This window comes from Pleurodeles waltl, chromosome 1_2, assembly GCF_031143425.1.
Source record: "Pleurodeles waltl isolate 20211129_DDA chromosome 1_2, aPleWal1.hap1.20221129, whole genome shotgun sequence".
Taxonomy (NCBI): domain Eukaryota; kingdom Metazoa; phylum Chordata; class Amphibia; order Caudata; family Salamandridae; genus Pleurodeles; species Pleurodeles waltl.
The window spans coordinates 591,869,193-591,884,293 of record NC_090437.1 but is presented as its reverse complement, the minus strand read 5'-3'; the positions used below and the strand labels follow the sequence as shown (position 1 = coordinate 591,884,293).

Below are 15,101 nucleotides of genomic sequence, written 5' to 3'. Positions count from 1 at the left end.
GTTCCTAGACCTCGTGGCTTAGCTTCAGCAAGTGTTTCATGAGCTCCAAGCATTTGACTTCTAGCAATTCTGACACTTTTAAGTTTGTTTCTACTTTTGATGGTAAAATTGATTGCCCTTGGTGGTCTAGGTTATTATAGGTTTTAATGTTTTTTGCCGCTCTTCTTTGCTCTTTATTTGTGTTATGGCCAGATCTTTTGCTTTATTGAAACTATATGTCATATTTGAAGCCTTTGTTTTATAGTTTGTGGGTCTAATTTGATTTATTTATCTTTGTACTCCTCGTCTTTTGGCATGGGTTAATACTCTTTTCCTATTCTGATCAGTAGAGCAATGGAGCAATTCTGCTTTCTGTTTACCTCCACATTTTTTCCTTGCTTGCTCATAGTGATGGTGCTCTGGTGATTTTGTTTGTTTAAGTTAGGCCTTTTTTTCCCCATCTCATGCTCCAAGACTCTTCTCATTGTTCTGTTCTGTGTGTGTAGTGTCTGTGCAACATCTGCTCGATGCACTGTAGTCAATTTATTCTTGCTCACAATATTTGTGGCCTTGGATTCCAATCTGCTCCTTTTGGAACCAAAAAGTATGGCTAGTGGTTTTAAAGATGTTTGCATTGCTGATTGTCCTTCTAAGATACTATGTTTGTCATTAGATGTGTCATTAAAGTCCAGTTTCATTGCAGTTTTTACCCCTTCTAATATCAGATCTCACCCTGAGCATGGTTTGAGTATCTGAACCTCCCCTATAGGATGCCATTCATATGTTCTAGTACTTTAAAGGACTTTCATCAAAGTTTCACTTCATAATGTAGATGTCACAGATGCTATTATTAAAACGTCTATTACTTTATTCGTTGGTTCTAAGATTCAACTGAATTTTGCATCAGCGGAGCAGTCTAATATAGCAGGCCCATATCTCGCCATGGTAGTCTACATAGATAATGAGCTCAATGACCTTGAAGTTTCATGAACTTCTACTTTCACTAGGAACTACCATGCTCATTTGTTCTGACATTCTACAATGCTCCAAAGTGGCTTGTATAGATTACCAATCTAGACCAAAGCATGAGCTGTATTCACTCTGGTTGCTAGTTATATTACATGTGGCGTTCATAGTGCTGCTGGTAAATACTTTACTGCACCTTTTCCTGTTTTTTGCAGTCTTGTGTCATCTCTGCTAGCTCCCTCTTTGTCATGGTTTTATGTGCTGTGAAATCTTGGGAATCTTCAGGGCTTGATGTTTGACTAGGATCATCCCCGGGTACCATAGATGTTTCTGCATGTTTTCACTTCTGGGCACCTTGCTTGCTTGCCAACATTTTAAAGCAAGCAACCCACTTTCCTCTGACCTCCTGCGACCACTGCCATCCTTCAAAACATTATACCATAGTCACTTGCTGACAAACACCCTACAGGCAAGAATGAAGACCAGGACCCATCCCCCCAGGACAGTCTCAGCTGCCTTAATTCCCTTGCTTGTCACCTCCAAGCCTTCCCCCACGACCTCACCTCAAAAACACTTGCAGACCCCCATATGATACACTCCACCAGAACCAGCAGACCCATTCTGCTGGCCTCTGAGATCTGCCTTACCTGCTTGAAAGGACTAGCAGGACAAGATGCTGGGGTAAAGCATTAAGCACTCTTGGTGGCCAGTTATTGAGCAATCAGCCTTCAAAGCAACAGGTCTCACAATCTGGTCTAGCTATTGGGCACATTCCAGGGTGGCACAATCATGGCTAGAAGAAGGTTCCAGCATCTGAGGGCCCTCTCCCCCAGATGTCAAGTGAAGCAGCTTGTGGTATGTAAGAGATGGAGACTGTGAATGGAGTGGAACACGAAGAGGCACCTGGAGAGCACACCACATTGATTACTAGGCCAGCTGCTTCTGCTTGATTCAGTCGCTGTATCTCATGTTGGATGCCTAGTCTACTGATGCATACTCCATTAAACTCCAGTTAACAGAGAGAGGTTTGAACCTATGTGCTCGGTTGCGATGTCCCTCTGAGATCTCTACTATTTTGCTCTTTCATTTTCTTTCTTGTCTATTATTCAGTGTCATGATTCAGCTTTCTTCAGAATTAGGATCTGTTTTCAGTCTGGTTTAGTTGTCTGTCTTATATTTTACATGTACCTTGGGCATTTCCTGTGCCCTGGGTGTTATCGTGTTGCTTGATATGAAGGTCTCTGTGTGTTTGTTATCTCTGCTTTCCTAAGTCATACCAGTCAACTCATAAGAGTGTTGGCAAGTCTCTATGTTGGGCACAAAATTCCTGGCCTCAAAATGGCGGCAACTTCCAGGCATTAGAAGTGGCACTGACAGAGAGACACTGACATCTTTGGCAGGCAGCACACAGCTCCACATTGTCATATGAGGCAGTAAGGAGCTCAGCTTCAGTGTCTTACCATGAAACTCACTAGCTGGGGCAGGCGTGGAGATCGATTCCAACACACTGAAGCTACTGGGCATCAGTGTATCACAGAGCATGATTCATGTTACACATGACTTTGTTGCTCACTGTCCACACACCACTTTTTTCATATTTCATCAAGCTCACCTTTGTTCACTGGAATTCTATTTTAAAATAGATCCAACTCTTCACCAGTAGCAAGTAAAGCTCTTCCGGAGTTTTATTACCAGGTCACATTCTCACATTAATTATGTCTTTATACACTTGCTTGTGTGATTTAAGACGAAGTGAAACAGCTGTATTTTGACATTAGAACATTACACTATGAAATGCTATATGTAAAGTAATAGATGGGATTTAAATACTGCAGATTTACAGCTGAGGCAAATATGAAAATGCATTTAAACTGTTATCTGACAATATAATGTAAATATATTGTATCAGTTGTGAACAAATATAATACAGTTGTGAACAGTGAAATCTGTAGGTATCTTATTGTGTTAATGTTTTCTTATTTATTCAGCTGTCCTAATATATTTGCTTCCAAGATTGAATGTTTATTTTCTGGTGTTCTGTGCTGCTACTGTTCGTGAAACCTCTATTATTTTTCTTTCACTATTATTTGTTCCTTCCATTCATCCTTTCTTCCATACTTTCCAACTTTCTTCTTCCTTCGCTCTATTCTCATCCCCTCACTTCCTGCCTTAGTTTCTACCTTCCTTGGTTTCTTTCATCTTTTATTTTTGTTCTGTCTTCTTTTTTATGTCCCGCTCATTTCACTTCAAATCAGAATGGAGAATGGAATACTCAGAAAGCAAACTTGAGTTAATTACTCACTTCTTCATATCTCTTTCACTTCAAACACAGACGTCGTCGTATTCTTTATGTAACTTTCACTTTAAATGTGCAACTATGGAACAGTTTAATGCCATCTAATACTTTGCAGTACTGAGTTAGTAAGGAAGAAATATTTTGACAAAGGGTTGGGCCACTGAAAAGGTTCATCAATCGTAGAAAATGCATTACATTTTAAACTTCAGTTTCTATGTGCTTACAAACTCAAACTAAAATAAAAAAACAGTAGAAATTGTATTTCTTACCAGTGTGATAAAACTTTCCAGAAAATCCAAGGTTGAAAGTGAAATTTGCAACCATAGTACGCAGTAAACTCTGTGTCTCCAACAAAGCCTACAAGAATGAAATATGTTTAGAGAAGTGTTTTTTCCATAAACGTTAATTGTAAAAAATACATTTAGTATTCGATTGATTACATTTACATTAAAGTAAGAACATAATATCTAATTTAGTTCATACAGAATTCTTAACACATTAAAGTAAACATTGACATCGATGTAAATAATTCCTTAACATTTTATGGACATGATCCTAAATCTAGGGTAAAATGAGAAGCTCTTCATGGACCACCTTGTAATTAACCAAAATGGCTAAGAACACGTCTGCAACATCTATCACCCTTGTTTAAAGATCTTACCATGGAAACAACCAATCAGAAGCCTTCACCCTTTAAAGAGAGCTGATTCGTGTCAGTAAGGATGCATGCTCCCCCATCCTTCCAATAGTGAGACAATAACCTATGACGAGCAGGAAAGAAATTGCGCTTTCGACACAAAAATGAGTGCCACATAGTCTCAAGCATAACCACAGAAGAAACAGTCCAGAGATAACTGCATATTTGTTATACACGCCAATTTAAACTCTGCTAATAATAGCATCAAAAATCCAAAGTGGGCATTATTATTCCTAACTTTTATAGAGATCGATTTGAAAAGATACACCTATTTGTCTTCCACTAAATAAGTTGCACCAGTACATTTGCAGATTTCCTCTCCTACCAACTCCCACATATACATTTCATAGCTTATAAACTTTAGGGCAGATTTCACAGATGTATTAAGTGCCTCATAAGGCCGGCAGAGTTTAAGTGCATTTACACTCCTAACAATCATGACAATCTCTTTATTTACGCTTAATTACTTAAAACGTACTGAATTAGATACAAAACATTAAACTTAGTGTACACCAGTGCCTGGTGAGTTATTTATAACTGATAAAACACTGCAGCCTTAAGGAATAGGAGGAAATATAGCCAAATAACTCAGGCTCATATGTTAGTGAGATTAGTTTATTTTCTGCCAGCATCAGGAATTTAAAAAAACGTGTGTTTAAAATATGGTCATTCGGGTCGAATAATAGCTTACTGGGGTGTTCGTATAGACCTACATTAAACAGTTCCCTTTATAGGTTTGGTGTTTCAATAAAGAGAGCTGGACAAATGTAGACTAAACGGATTAGAGAAATGTTATCGTTTTCACACAGTTCGCACAGAATGTTGTCCTTCGCCGCGGCCCACATCGAGACTTAAAGAGGGACTGACAGGTAACCTAGACAAGACAGGATAACATGAATTTATGTTTAATGCAACTGGAATATCCAGCTGAAATATACGGTTGGCCGTGCAGTGTTGTGTGACTTTACATTTAGCATGAATATAGCGCATTATTTTGCCAATGAGTCAGAGGGTTCACTCATTACTTGATTTGTCACTATTCAGACCAGACCATTTGTGGGAGATACCAGATTAATACTTTTTCTATAACACATTTTTAAAAACCGAGTTGCTTGTGCTAAGAAATGTTTGTTGTATCAAACTGAATTGCACCCTCAATTGTGCCTGGCTGGCAGTGTGTGATGGAAAAAAAGACTTATAAACAGTGGAGGGTGCTCACTTCAGAAAACAAGAGACTGCTCCCAGAAAATGCATGTCATTCATGAATTATCATGAGAAACAAATTCACCCACATTGTTTTCTGTATGGATAAGGGTTAAGTACCATTAGCCAGGTGTAGCTTAGTTTGCAAGTCACACCTAGTCAAGAATTCTCTGCCTGCTGAGATGTCCTCTGTTTCCAGCTTCATGGTGTGGCTTCAGGTCTTGGGTATAAAAGCCACAGTGGACTAAATTTCTCAGTTTCCCTGTGACACTTCTGAAAGGAGAAATGAGTATCTCTACAGATTCCTGACTTTCAGATGCCAGGCCTTCTGATACCACCACTTAACCTACTGTCCTGCAGGGCTTCATTGTGCTCGCCAATGAAGGGGCGCTAAGGCCTATCACCAGCAGATTTCCAGCATTCCATTTTTCTTTCTTCAGGATCTGCTCAAGGTGAAGTAGGATTAGTTAAGAAGTTGAGTAAGGATTCAGATTGCATGCATTTTTATGTTTCACACTTGAAGACTGTTTTTAGGACAAGTGCAGTTATTGATTGACAAACTTGGCCTTGTAGCAAAGTATTCAAAACTTTGTCAGATGTCAAGGAATCTTAGACATATCTTCTAAGTCTTAGTTTTGCTAGTTTAATCGAATCAATCAATCAATCAGTATTTGTAAAGCGTGGCTACTCACCCGTGAGGGTCTCAAGGCGCTGGGTGGGGGGAGGGGTGGGGGGGAGGGGCCTCATCCGAAGAGCCACGTCTTGAGGTTCTTCCTGAAGATGGTGAGCGACGGGCTTTGTATGATGTGCAGGGGAAAGTTGTTCCAGCTCTTCATTGCAGTGTAGGTAAAATATCGTCCTAGGTTATGTTTCATTGAGATTCTGGCCCTACCAAGGTTACAGGTTTCCACCAAGTAGTAATTCAGAGTTCTGGAACTTTCTTTTTTGTTTCAATGCATGACCTAATGCACTAAATCAAAGGGAATTCCAGAATGTCCTATCTTGCATGTATAGCAGTATAGGTGAATGTTTCTGTATAACTTTCTCAGCAATACTGAAGTTATAGCCTTCACAGACCAGTGTTTACATTGCTCATTTTATTTATGTTAGTGTTTTTATGTTGTGACTGTTTTCTTGTACACATTAATAATTTTATTTTATTGATTCATAGAGTCGTAACTGGTGAACTAAAAATTATGAACTTCAAATGATATGATTATTTTGTTTAGAAGTCTGATCAATAATGGAATATAGTTATGCCACATTTTTGCGTGAGGCTCCTGTTATTTTAAAATGGATGCAGTTTCTGTGTTAGCTCATCTTCCTCTTGTCTCTTCTCTCATCCCAATTAGTGACCTACTGGAAATTATCTCTCCCCACAGTATACATGGAGCATTAAATGGTATGATGCTAAAGGGGACAATTGAATAGAAAAAGCATGTGATGCGAATTACGTTTTCCATTCTGTACCTAATACATGACTTTGAAGGATTTACACCTGAAGTCCTGATGAAGGTGTGCAAAAGAATGTAATTATATGATCTACTGTTTGAGATGTCATATTAAGCATGTTTGGAGTGTAGTTGCCTAGGAAGCAAGCGGAAGAGTTCACTTACCTTAAGAAATGGGTTAGCGTTAAGAACTTTATTATTGACATTGTTCTTTTGGATTTGCCAATTCAACCTAACCATGATCAGTCTCTGCTGAGTTTATAGTTTTATTAATTATCATGCATAAATTGTGTAAAAAGTCTTGTTTTGAGGGGCTCGTGGGAACTTGCCATTTTCCTCCAGAGACTCTCTCCGATGATTATCAGATTTTCTCTCTCTCTTACAAAGCTGTTTGTACTGTTCATGAGTTTGACAATTTGAATCTTTTCAGATTTATTTGCCTAAACATAGATTCTCTTATGATTTGTGATGCTGTAATTTCTGTAACTGGGCCTTCATGGCAGATGCATGCCTTCCTTTGAATTGTTCCTATTAATAAATCTATAGTAAATCGATTTCCCCTATTCTAATCAAGAACTGAGTTATTTAAAAATATATCTTTTATTTTAATTTCAACTCTTCTAAATTAATGTTTACATGGACGAGGAGTGTAGTTTCTTGCAGATACATTAATAAGAGAACCAGAGACGAATTTCCTAAGGTAGAGATTGCGGGCACATGAAATAATGAGGTTCTGTTGATTATTGGGGTTCAGTTCCTATGCTTAGGCAGCACAAACACATATCTAGGGAGACCTAGTACTGTACGCCATGCTTCAGGCAGGAAACATCTCCTTTACAGTTAAACAATCAGATAGGGAATGAAAAGATCCATTGTGTAAAGAGCGGTAGACTGATCCTAAGTGAAGTGAAGATTGTTGTATAGCCTGTTGCCTTTTTCATTGTAGCAATCTTCTGTCCAATGTATCACATCGAGCACACTTGACATAACTGAAGTCTAGACACATATCAATATGACCAGCGTAGACCAATCGTGACAAGAGGTATGCATTCTCTCTGCCCCTCCCATTAACCTTTCTCTGATCACTTGTGCTACTCACCCTGTGATACTTTGTGGAACCATGTTACTCCTAATTATCACATAAGGTCCCACACAGATTGGTGAATGTTATCCCCTGAAAGTTGGTATCTTCCTAGCTTTTGGAGGAGCACTGATTTCAACGATTCAGGACAGAGCTGGAGACACACTCTTTCTCCTCAGTCTTTTGCCAGGAAGATGGGATTTTTTCCAATATATGCATGTAGCCTTCTCTCTTTTGTTCAGCACTGTCCTTTTAAACTACTTCTCACCAATTTGTTTTTTTTGCTAACTCTGTTCTCATTGGCAAAGATTCCTTAACAGTTGAAGTTAATGTTTTTCTACTTCTTCTGCAAATGTTTTATTGCAGCGTGGTCCATGTCCTTTCCCACAAGGATCCTACATTTTAAAGACATTCCAACTGTATCTTGGCTGCAGTCACCAAATATAGGGGCATATTTATACTCTGGTTGTGCCGGAATTGCGTCGTTTTTTTTTACGCAAATCCGATGCAAAACTAACTCCATATTTATACTTTGGCGTTAGACCCGTCTAGCGCCAAAGATCTTGGAGTTTGCGTCATTTTTTTGCGTGGACACCTTCCTTGCGTTAATGATATGCAAGGTAGATGTTCCCGTCTAAAAAATGACTCAGAGGCATGTGCGCCGTATTTATACTCCCGGGCAAAAATGACGCCCGGGAGTGGGTGGGTCAAAAAAAAATGACGTCCAGACGCTTTAGCGTTATTTATTAGCGCCTGGTCAGGGCAGGCGTTAAGGGACCTGTGGGCTCGGAAGGAGCCCAGAGGTGCCCTCCCATGCCCCCAGGGACACCCACTGCCACCCTTGCCCACCCCAGGAGGACACCCAAGGATGGAGGGACCCATCCCAGGGAACTTAAGGTAAGTTCAGGTAAGTATTTATTTTCTTTTTTTTTTGTGGCATGGGGGGCCTGATTTGTGCCCCCCTACATGCCACTATGCCCAATGACCATGCCCAGGGGACATAAGTCCCCTGGGCATGGCCATTGGGCAAGGGGGCATGACTCCTGTCTTTGCTAAGACAGGAGTCATGTCAATGGAGGGTGGGAGTAAAAAAAAAATGGCGCAACTCGGGTTGAGGCAGATTTTTTGCCTCAGACCGACTTGCCCCATTTTTTGACGCCCAAGCTCCATCTTCCCCTACGCCGGCGCTGCCTGGTGTAAGTCATTTTTTTTTACGCACACCAGGCAGCTCCGCCGGCTAACGTCATTCCATAAATAAGGCGCCCGCATGGCGCTTTGGAATGGCGTTAGCCGGCGTTAAATTTTTTGACGCACAACTGCGTTGGCGCAGTTGTGCGCCAAAAAGTATAAATACGGCCCATAGTGTCTCTAAGCCTTGGTTGAATTTCACTTTCGTGTGTTGAAGCTCTGCCCAAGACTCGCCCACTCTCTCCACAGAAGTAAAGAAAACTCCCATGCCTGTACAATTTAGATGCACATGCTTCATGCAAAAGAGGGCTCCTCAGGGCCTAAAATGTACTGTCTTTTTAAAGGGAACAAGAGCTATTGGTGTGAATTATGCCCATTGTCGCTATGCACTAGAGCAAAGTACAAACCATCTGTTCACACAGGCTAAATGATTAGCCAGTGTATGTGGCAACTTTACAAATGCTATCTACACAATGTGGTAACTGAGATTATAGGGCACATTTATAAGCAGGCCACAGGTCTTCCTTTCCACTTATCCCTACCTTCTTGGCATAGATCTCTTTGCTAAAACAGTACCAATGCATGTTATGGTGGTTCCCCTAACACCACTGCAAGTTTGCGAAGGTAGCACCTTGTTTAATGTGCATTTTCAGCATACTTATTTGTTCTGAGAAAGTGAGAGTTTGCTTTCTCTAAACAAAATACAAACGATCCCAACACGCAGGTAGTTTTTTCCCGTTCGGCTAGGGAAAATCAGTGAGCCTGCACTACGCAGGATAGGGCAAAGACGCTATGATCTAGTCGTGCAGAGGCAGAAGGACTGCTGGGTCCGTGGTTACCGGGGTTACCGTTTGTAAAGTCAACTGGGGCTCCACCAACAGCAACACATACATTTCCAACTCGGACAGGGCAGTCACTTATTTGGCACCGAGGCAGGTCTGGCACTTTATGGCATTTCGCCGACCCTTTGAATCCCTCTCTGGGGGCCTATATCTATTTTAAAACAGGATTTAACAAAAACGTTATTTCAAGCAAAAACAGTTAGGTTGAAACGGTCGTATATACATACCATGGATTTTTTGCCCATGCTATCCTTTTTGAATACAACAAGTTTTATTTTCAGACTTAAAACACAAAGCAGCTGTGCATAAATATTTATTGTACACTTGAAGCCGGTGTGCAACCGAGTTCGATCTGAAATTGTAATTTTAATTTTACATTCCCTTTTAAACACAGACCTAGCTACATGGCTATTTTTAAACCCATGTTATATTTTGCTCCAGTTGTAACTGGGCAGCTCTTCTCAGGCAGGCGTATACCTCGAATTTGACCTACATTACAGTTAAATTATACGAGGGCTGAATACCCTAATTAAGTTACAAATAGGTTTCCATATTTAGGAAATGGAACATGTATATTGGAGCTGTTTATCAGCAACAAGTCCCCAGAGGTCTAAATCCCATACATCCAAAAATGAAAAGAAGAATCGGGGCACACTGCAAAAATATGTATTTTCTACAGAAGAACAACTTAATTCTTGGCTGGTGAACAAGAACAGCAGGATCGTTTGCATCAAAGTTGGAATCATCGGCCTAATAATAAAACTATAAAAAGATACTTTCAAAATAGTGCCCAGCAGGGGAGAACCAGTGTTTTTTTCCTGGTGTTTTTGGAATGATCAACCTACATGAATCCTTGAAAATCTCAAGTAGGAACATTCATCATGCAAGCAATGGGAGCAACTTTCTGTGGAGCCTAGGTGAGCAGGAGCATGGTGAACCTCCACTCTAGCCGCTTAACTGGTAGGCTGTCTCTGGGTCCCATGTGCCGACTTCTGCAAAAACATTAATTCATTAGCCCTAACTTCAGGATCATAGACAAATAACACGGTTAGGAAATGCTGCAAAGAGGAGTGGGCTGAAGGAAATAAATAAATAATTAAAATAAGAAAAAAAATAAAGAAAGGGACAAATATGAAAAAATGAGCGTGAGAGAGAACAGCAAGAGGAAAAACTAAGGACTTGAGAAAAAGATTGTTAGATAGAAAGGGGGAAGAAGGAACGTGAGGTAAAAGAATGAAAAATTGAAGGGGAAAAATGTAGGAAGAAAGGGTGAAAGAATGAATTTTTGAAGTATGAAAAGATGGATATGATCGCTTCACATGCTTTGTATGATTAGAAGTATATTTCAATTGGGGGGGGTAATTTATGGTTTTGGCTACCCCGTTATAGGTGGTAATGCAGTTTCACCCGCTGCAGTGGTGACGGCCCTGAGTGCTAGAGATAATGTAACACTGTGGACTCCTTCTATGCCATGCACTGGTTGGCCCTTGTCATCAGGACTGATACTAGAGTCACCTCCCACTAAATTGTCTTTATGCACTTGACAATTTTTTTAAGCATGTTTCTATTGTCATGTTGTAATACACTCAAACATTTATGATTATGAGTATTTTCGTTTTTGCTCATTAACTATTTTATTGTTATCATGTTAATAGATTCTTATTATTTTTGCAATACCCTTTTTCTCAACATTATTTTTATTCTTGTGTTTGTCTTGTGCGTATTGACCTCTGCATGCCATAGTAACTCTTACATGATTTAAATTCTGAATACACATCAGCAAGGTACACTGCTACAATTTCAGGAACATTGAAATTGGACCCACTTGATTCTATTGCCACTAGTTCATCCCTGCACATTTTACACAAGCCCAGTGCTTGGCGCACACCCAGTCCTTCACTTCTATACAAAATGTGCCACACATTTGCTTAAAAAAATGCTTCTGTTAACAGTAGACAATTGCCTTCATTAATCCTAAGGAGAAGCCCTTTCTAATTTCACATAGTCCTAGGCACCACCACTTACTATACTACGAGATCTAATACTTAGTGGCTTGGGAATGTTAGTTTGGGCAAAATGGATGTGCCTGAGCAAGCTTCTACGGACACCTCTTTAGGTCCATGAGGGCAAGAAATCGCCATAGTCAAGACCAGCCCACCCCCCTTACTGCCCAGCATATCAATGTCTTCCTGACTGCTCCTCTATTGCCTCGCTTAATCATATTTATAGTGGACTTCATGATATGCATGTTTTTAGGAGAGATTCCTCTGGTTCTTACCTAGCCAAAGGCAGCAGAGTACTGTAGATGAGTCTGTAAACAAGCTTGATCTTCTGATGTGAATAAGAGAGAGTACTGCCTGAGTGGTGGGTGTTTGTGTTTTTGGAGGGGTGCGCATGTGTGTGTGTACATGTGTGTGTGCATGTTAAATATATGCTGTCACTGTGGGTTTAGTCATTCCTCACAGTGTGTGTGTGCGAGTGGATGTGTTAGAAATTGGATCTCTAGTTAGCTGAGCTATACAACCTTTCAAAGTAGGGACCACAATCCTAGTTAGGGTAAGTCAGATACATACCCTAAATTAACCTGTGCCCACCCGCTGGTAGCTTGGCACAGAGCAGTTAGGCTTAATTTCAAAGGCAATGGGTAAAGTATTTGTGCAACACACACACAGTTTAACACAATGAAAATATTAAAAAGAGACACCACACAGATTTAGTAAAATAGAGAAAATGTACCCAAATAAACCAAGACTAAAATGACAAAAATCCAATCAGTAGAAGTCAAGAAATTAAAGATTAAATGAAATAGTTTTTGGAAATCACTAGCGGCCAAAAGGTTGCCTGAGGTCGTGAGGGACAGGCGCAAATTCAAAGTTCATGCCAACTAAGATGGAGGGTAGGCTGGCTACAGAAGCCATGCAGGGTCCCTGAAAAAGTACATTTGATGAAGCAAAGCGCTAATGTCCAGAGCACGATTTGTCGATCCTTCCACGGAGTCAGGTTACTGCGTTACTATTTGGCTTGGTTGAAGTGAATGCGTTTCATCGTCGAGCCGTGTAAAACTGTGGATTTGATGTCATCGAGCAGCCACTGCGTCGGCTTCGAAGGGCGATGCAGTGCAGTTTTACATGCAGTAGGGGCGATGTGTTGGTTTTTGCAGCAATCAGCTGCATAACCTATTTCTGTGACCCAGGCCTGGAGAGGGGCACCACAGGCAAGGGTAGGACTCACAGACAGCAGAGTCCAACAGCACCAGGAGAGTTGCAGGCAGTCTTTGACATGCCGGTGGCTACAGGAGAACAAGGGGCAAGCCAGCAAGCCCCTGGAGTCACTCTGGTTCAGCAGGATGGCTACAGGCTTTGCCCTCAGCAGGGCAGTGATAAGCAGGCAGCAGGGCAGGTCAGCAAGGTAAAGAAGCAGTACCTTGGGACAGTCAGTCCAGGCAGAGTGGCAATCCTTAAAGCACAACAGTCTTTACTCCAGCAGAGTTCTTCCCAGGTCCAGTAGTGATATTATGTCCTAGGGCCAGAGCCCCAGTACATGTACCTAAAAGTGCCTTTAAAGTGGGGGTGTATTCAAAGCAGCTCCTTGAAGTTCACTGGCCCCTCATCCCAGCCCTTGCTCAAGACTATCAGTTGAGGGTAATCAGCCCTTTCTGTGGGGTCCGGTCACTACCCTTTCAAGTGTAGGTGTGAGCCCCTCCATCCTCCCTGCCCAGGGAGACCCATCAGTATGCAGATAAATGCAGATGTCGTTGGGTGTCCTATGTTGTGGATGTCTGGAAAGAATGCACAAATGTAGCTGTCACCCACACATGTATTGGGGACAGGCTGTCAGGCACACAGAGAAGTGAGAGCAGAGAAATGCCCACTCTCTAAAAGTGGCATTTCTAAAATAGTAATAATACATTTGAGTTCACCAGAAAGGAGGATTTATCATTACCATCCCACTGATATGAAACATGAGACAGCTACTCCTTTCTGATCAGGAATCACATCTTAAAAGTATATTAAGGAATTCCCAATGCTGGCCTATGAGAGGAGCATTCCCCACAGTAATGAACAATGACTTTTTGAGTTTTTCACTACCAGGACATGTAAAACGTAACAGTACATGTTCTGTATTTTACTTACATGTCATCCTCCCCTTTAGGCTACCTAGGTCCTACCTTAGGGGTGACTTAAATGCAAGAAAAGGTGAGTTTAAGGCTTGACAGGAGGTTTTAAATGTCAATTCAAAATGGCAGTGAAACAGCATACAGGGCTACTGAAGTGGGTGGCACATACAGTGCTGCAGGCCCACTAGTAGAATTTAATATACAGGCTATGGGTATAGAGTATACCACTTTACAAGGTACTTACAAGTAAATTAAATATACCATTGTGGATACACCACTGTTACCATATTTAGGGGAGAAGCACATGCACTTTAGCACTGGTTAGTAGTAGTAAAGTGCTCACAGTCATAAGGCCAACAAAATGATACAGTGAAAAACAGGAGGTAAAAGGCAAACAGTCTGGGATATGACGCCCCTAAGGATGCCAGGACTAACAGTGTTTGTGTGTGTGTTTGTGTGTAGGCATGTTTGATCCACAATGTGAGGACCACTCATTCTTCACAGTGTTAGTAAACTCTGACAAAACCAAACACCATGTCTGTGAGGATCATCAGGCTATGGGGACCTGTCTCTGTAGAGTGTTTATGTACTTCCAAACAACTACATCAATAAAAAAAAAGTGCAGTTATATTTTCTTTGGGCCACTGAATAACCTATCCCAGTATCAGGCTGCATGGGGAGTTAGCATAGTAAATACACACTCTGTTATGGTCAATGACTTATCCTTGTACATAAAATGTTTCAGGGTAACAAAGCATGTACTGTTTCTACTTATTTTGTACCTATTCCCTGTGATGGGACAACTTGCTAAATATTGGAAAGTTTTGACGGCTCTCTTTGTGCATATGAATCTTGCACTGATGTTGCCTGTCTTGCACCATGTCCTGTATATAAGGATTATTGTACACCGCTCACCTGAACTATATCTGTTCTGTGTGAAGGATGTTTGTACTACTGCTGTGAGTATTCCACCTGGTGCAGTGCATTATTGATTGCTAAATTTAATGTCACAATGTTGAACTAAACTTGCCCATACTGATATTATAATTTGTGAATCAGTGACAAGCTAACTGTTAAGTGGTGCACTGAAAGTCTTTATAAAGGTGTATTCACTGTAAAGCAGTACTTTAATGCTTGTCATAAAAACACGCCAACTAAGAAATTATCATTTGACTGGATTTCATACTTTTCCTCATGATGTTAGGGAATAGTTATCATTGAAACAATAATGTTTTCCTTGATGAATATGCTGTAAAAGTCATATGTTAATGTTGCAAAATT

At 40.7% G+C, this 15,101-nt stretch overlaps 1 protein-coding gene across 1 annotated transcript in view; it reads right to left on the bottom strand.

Moving 5' to 3' along the window:
* NDST4 (N-deacetylase and N-sulfotransferase 4) overlaps positions 1-15,101 on the bottom strand; it is a 1,173,706-nt gene that overhangs the window by 848,993 nt on the left and 309,612 nt on the right. The window contains exon 3 of the mRNA XM_069234161.1: positions 3,511-3,598. Within this exon, the coding sequence (XP_069090262.1) occupies positions 3,511-3,598 (88 nt within the window). The remainder of the gene's footprint in view (positions 1-3,510; positions 3,599-15,101) is intronic.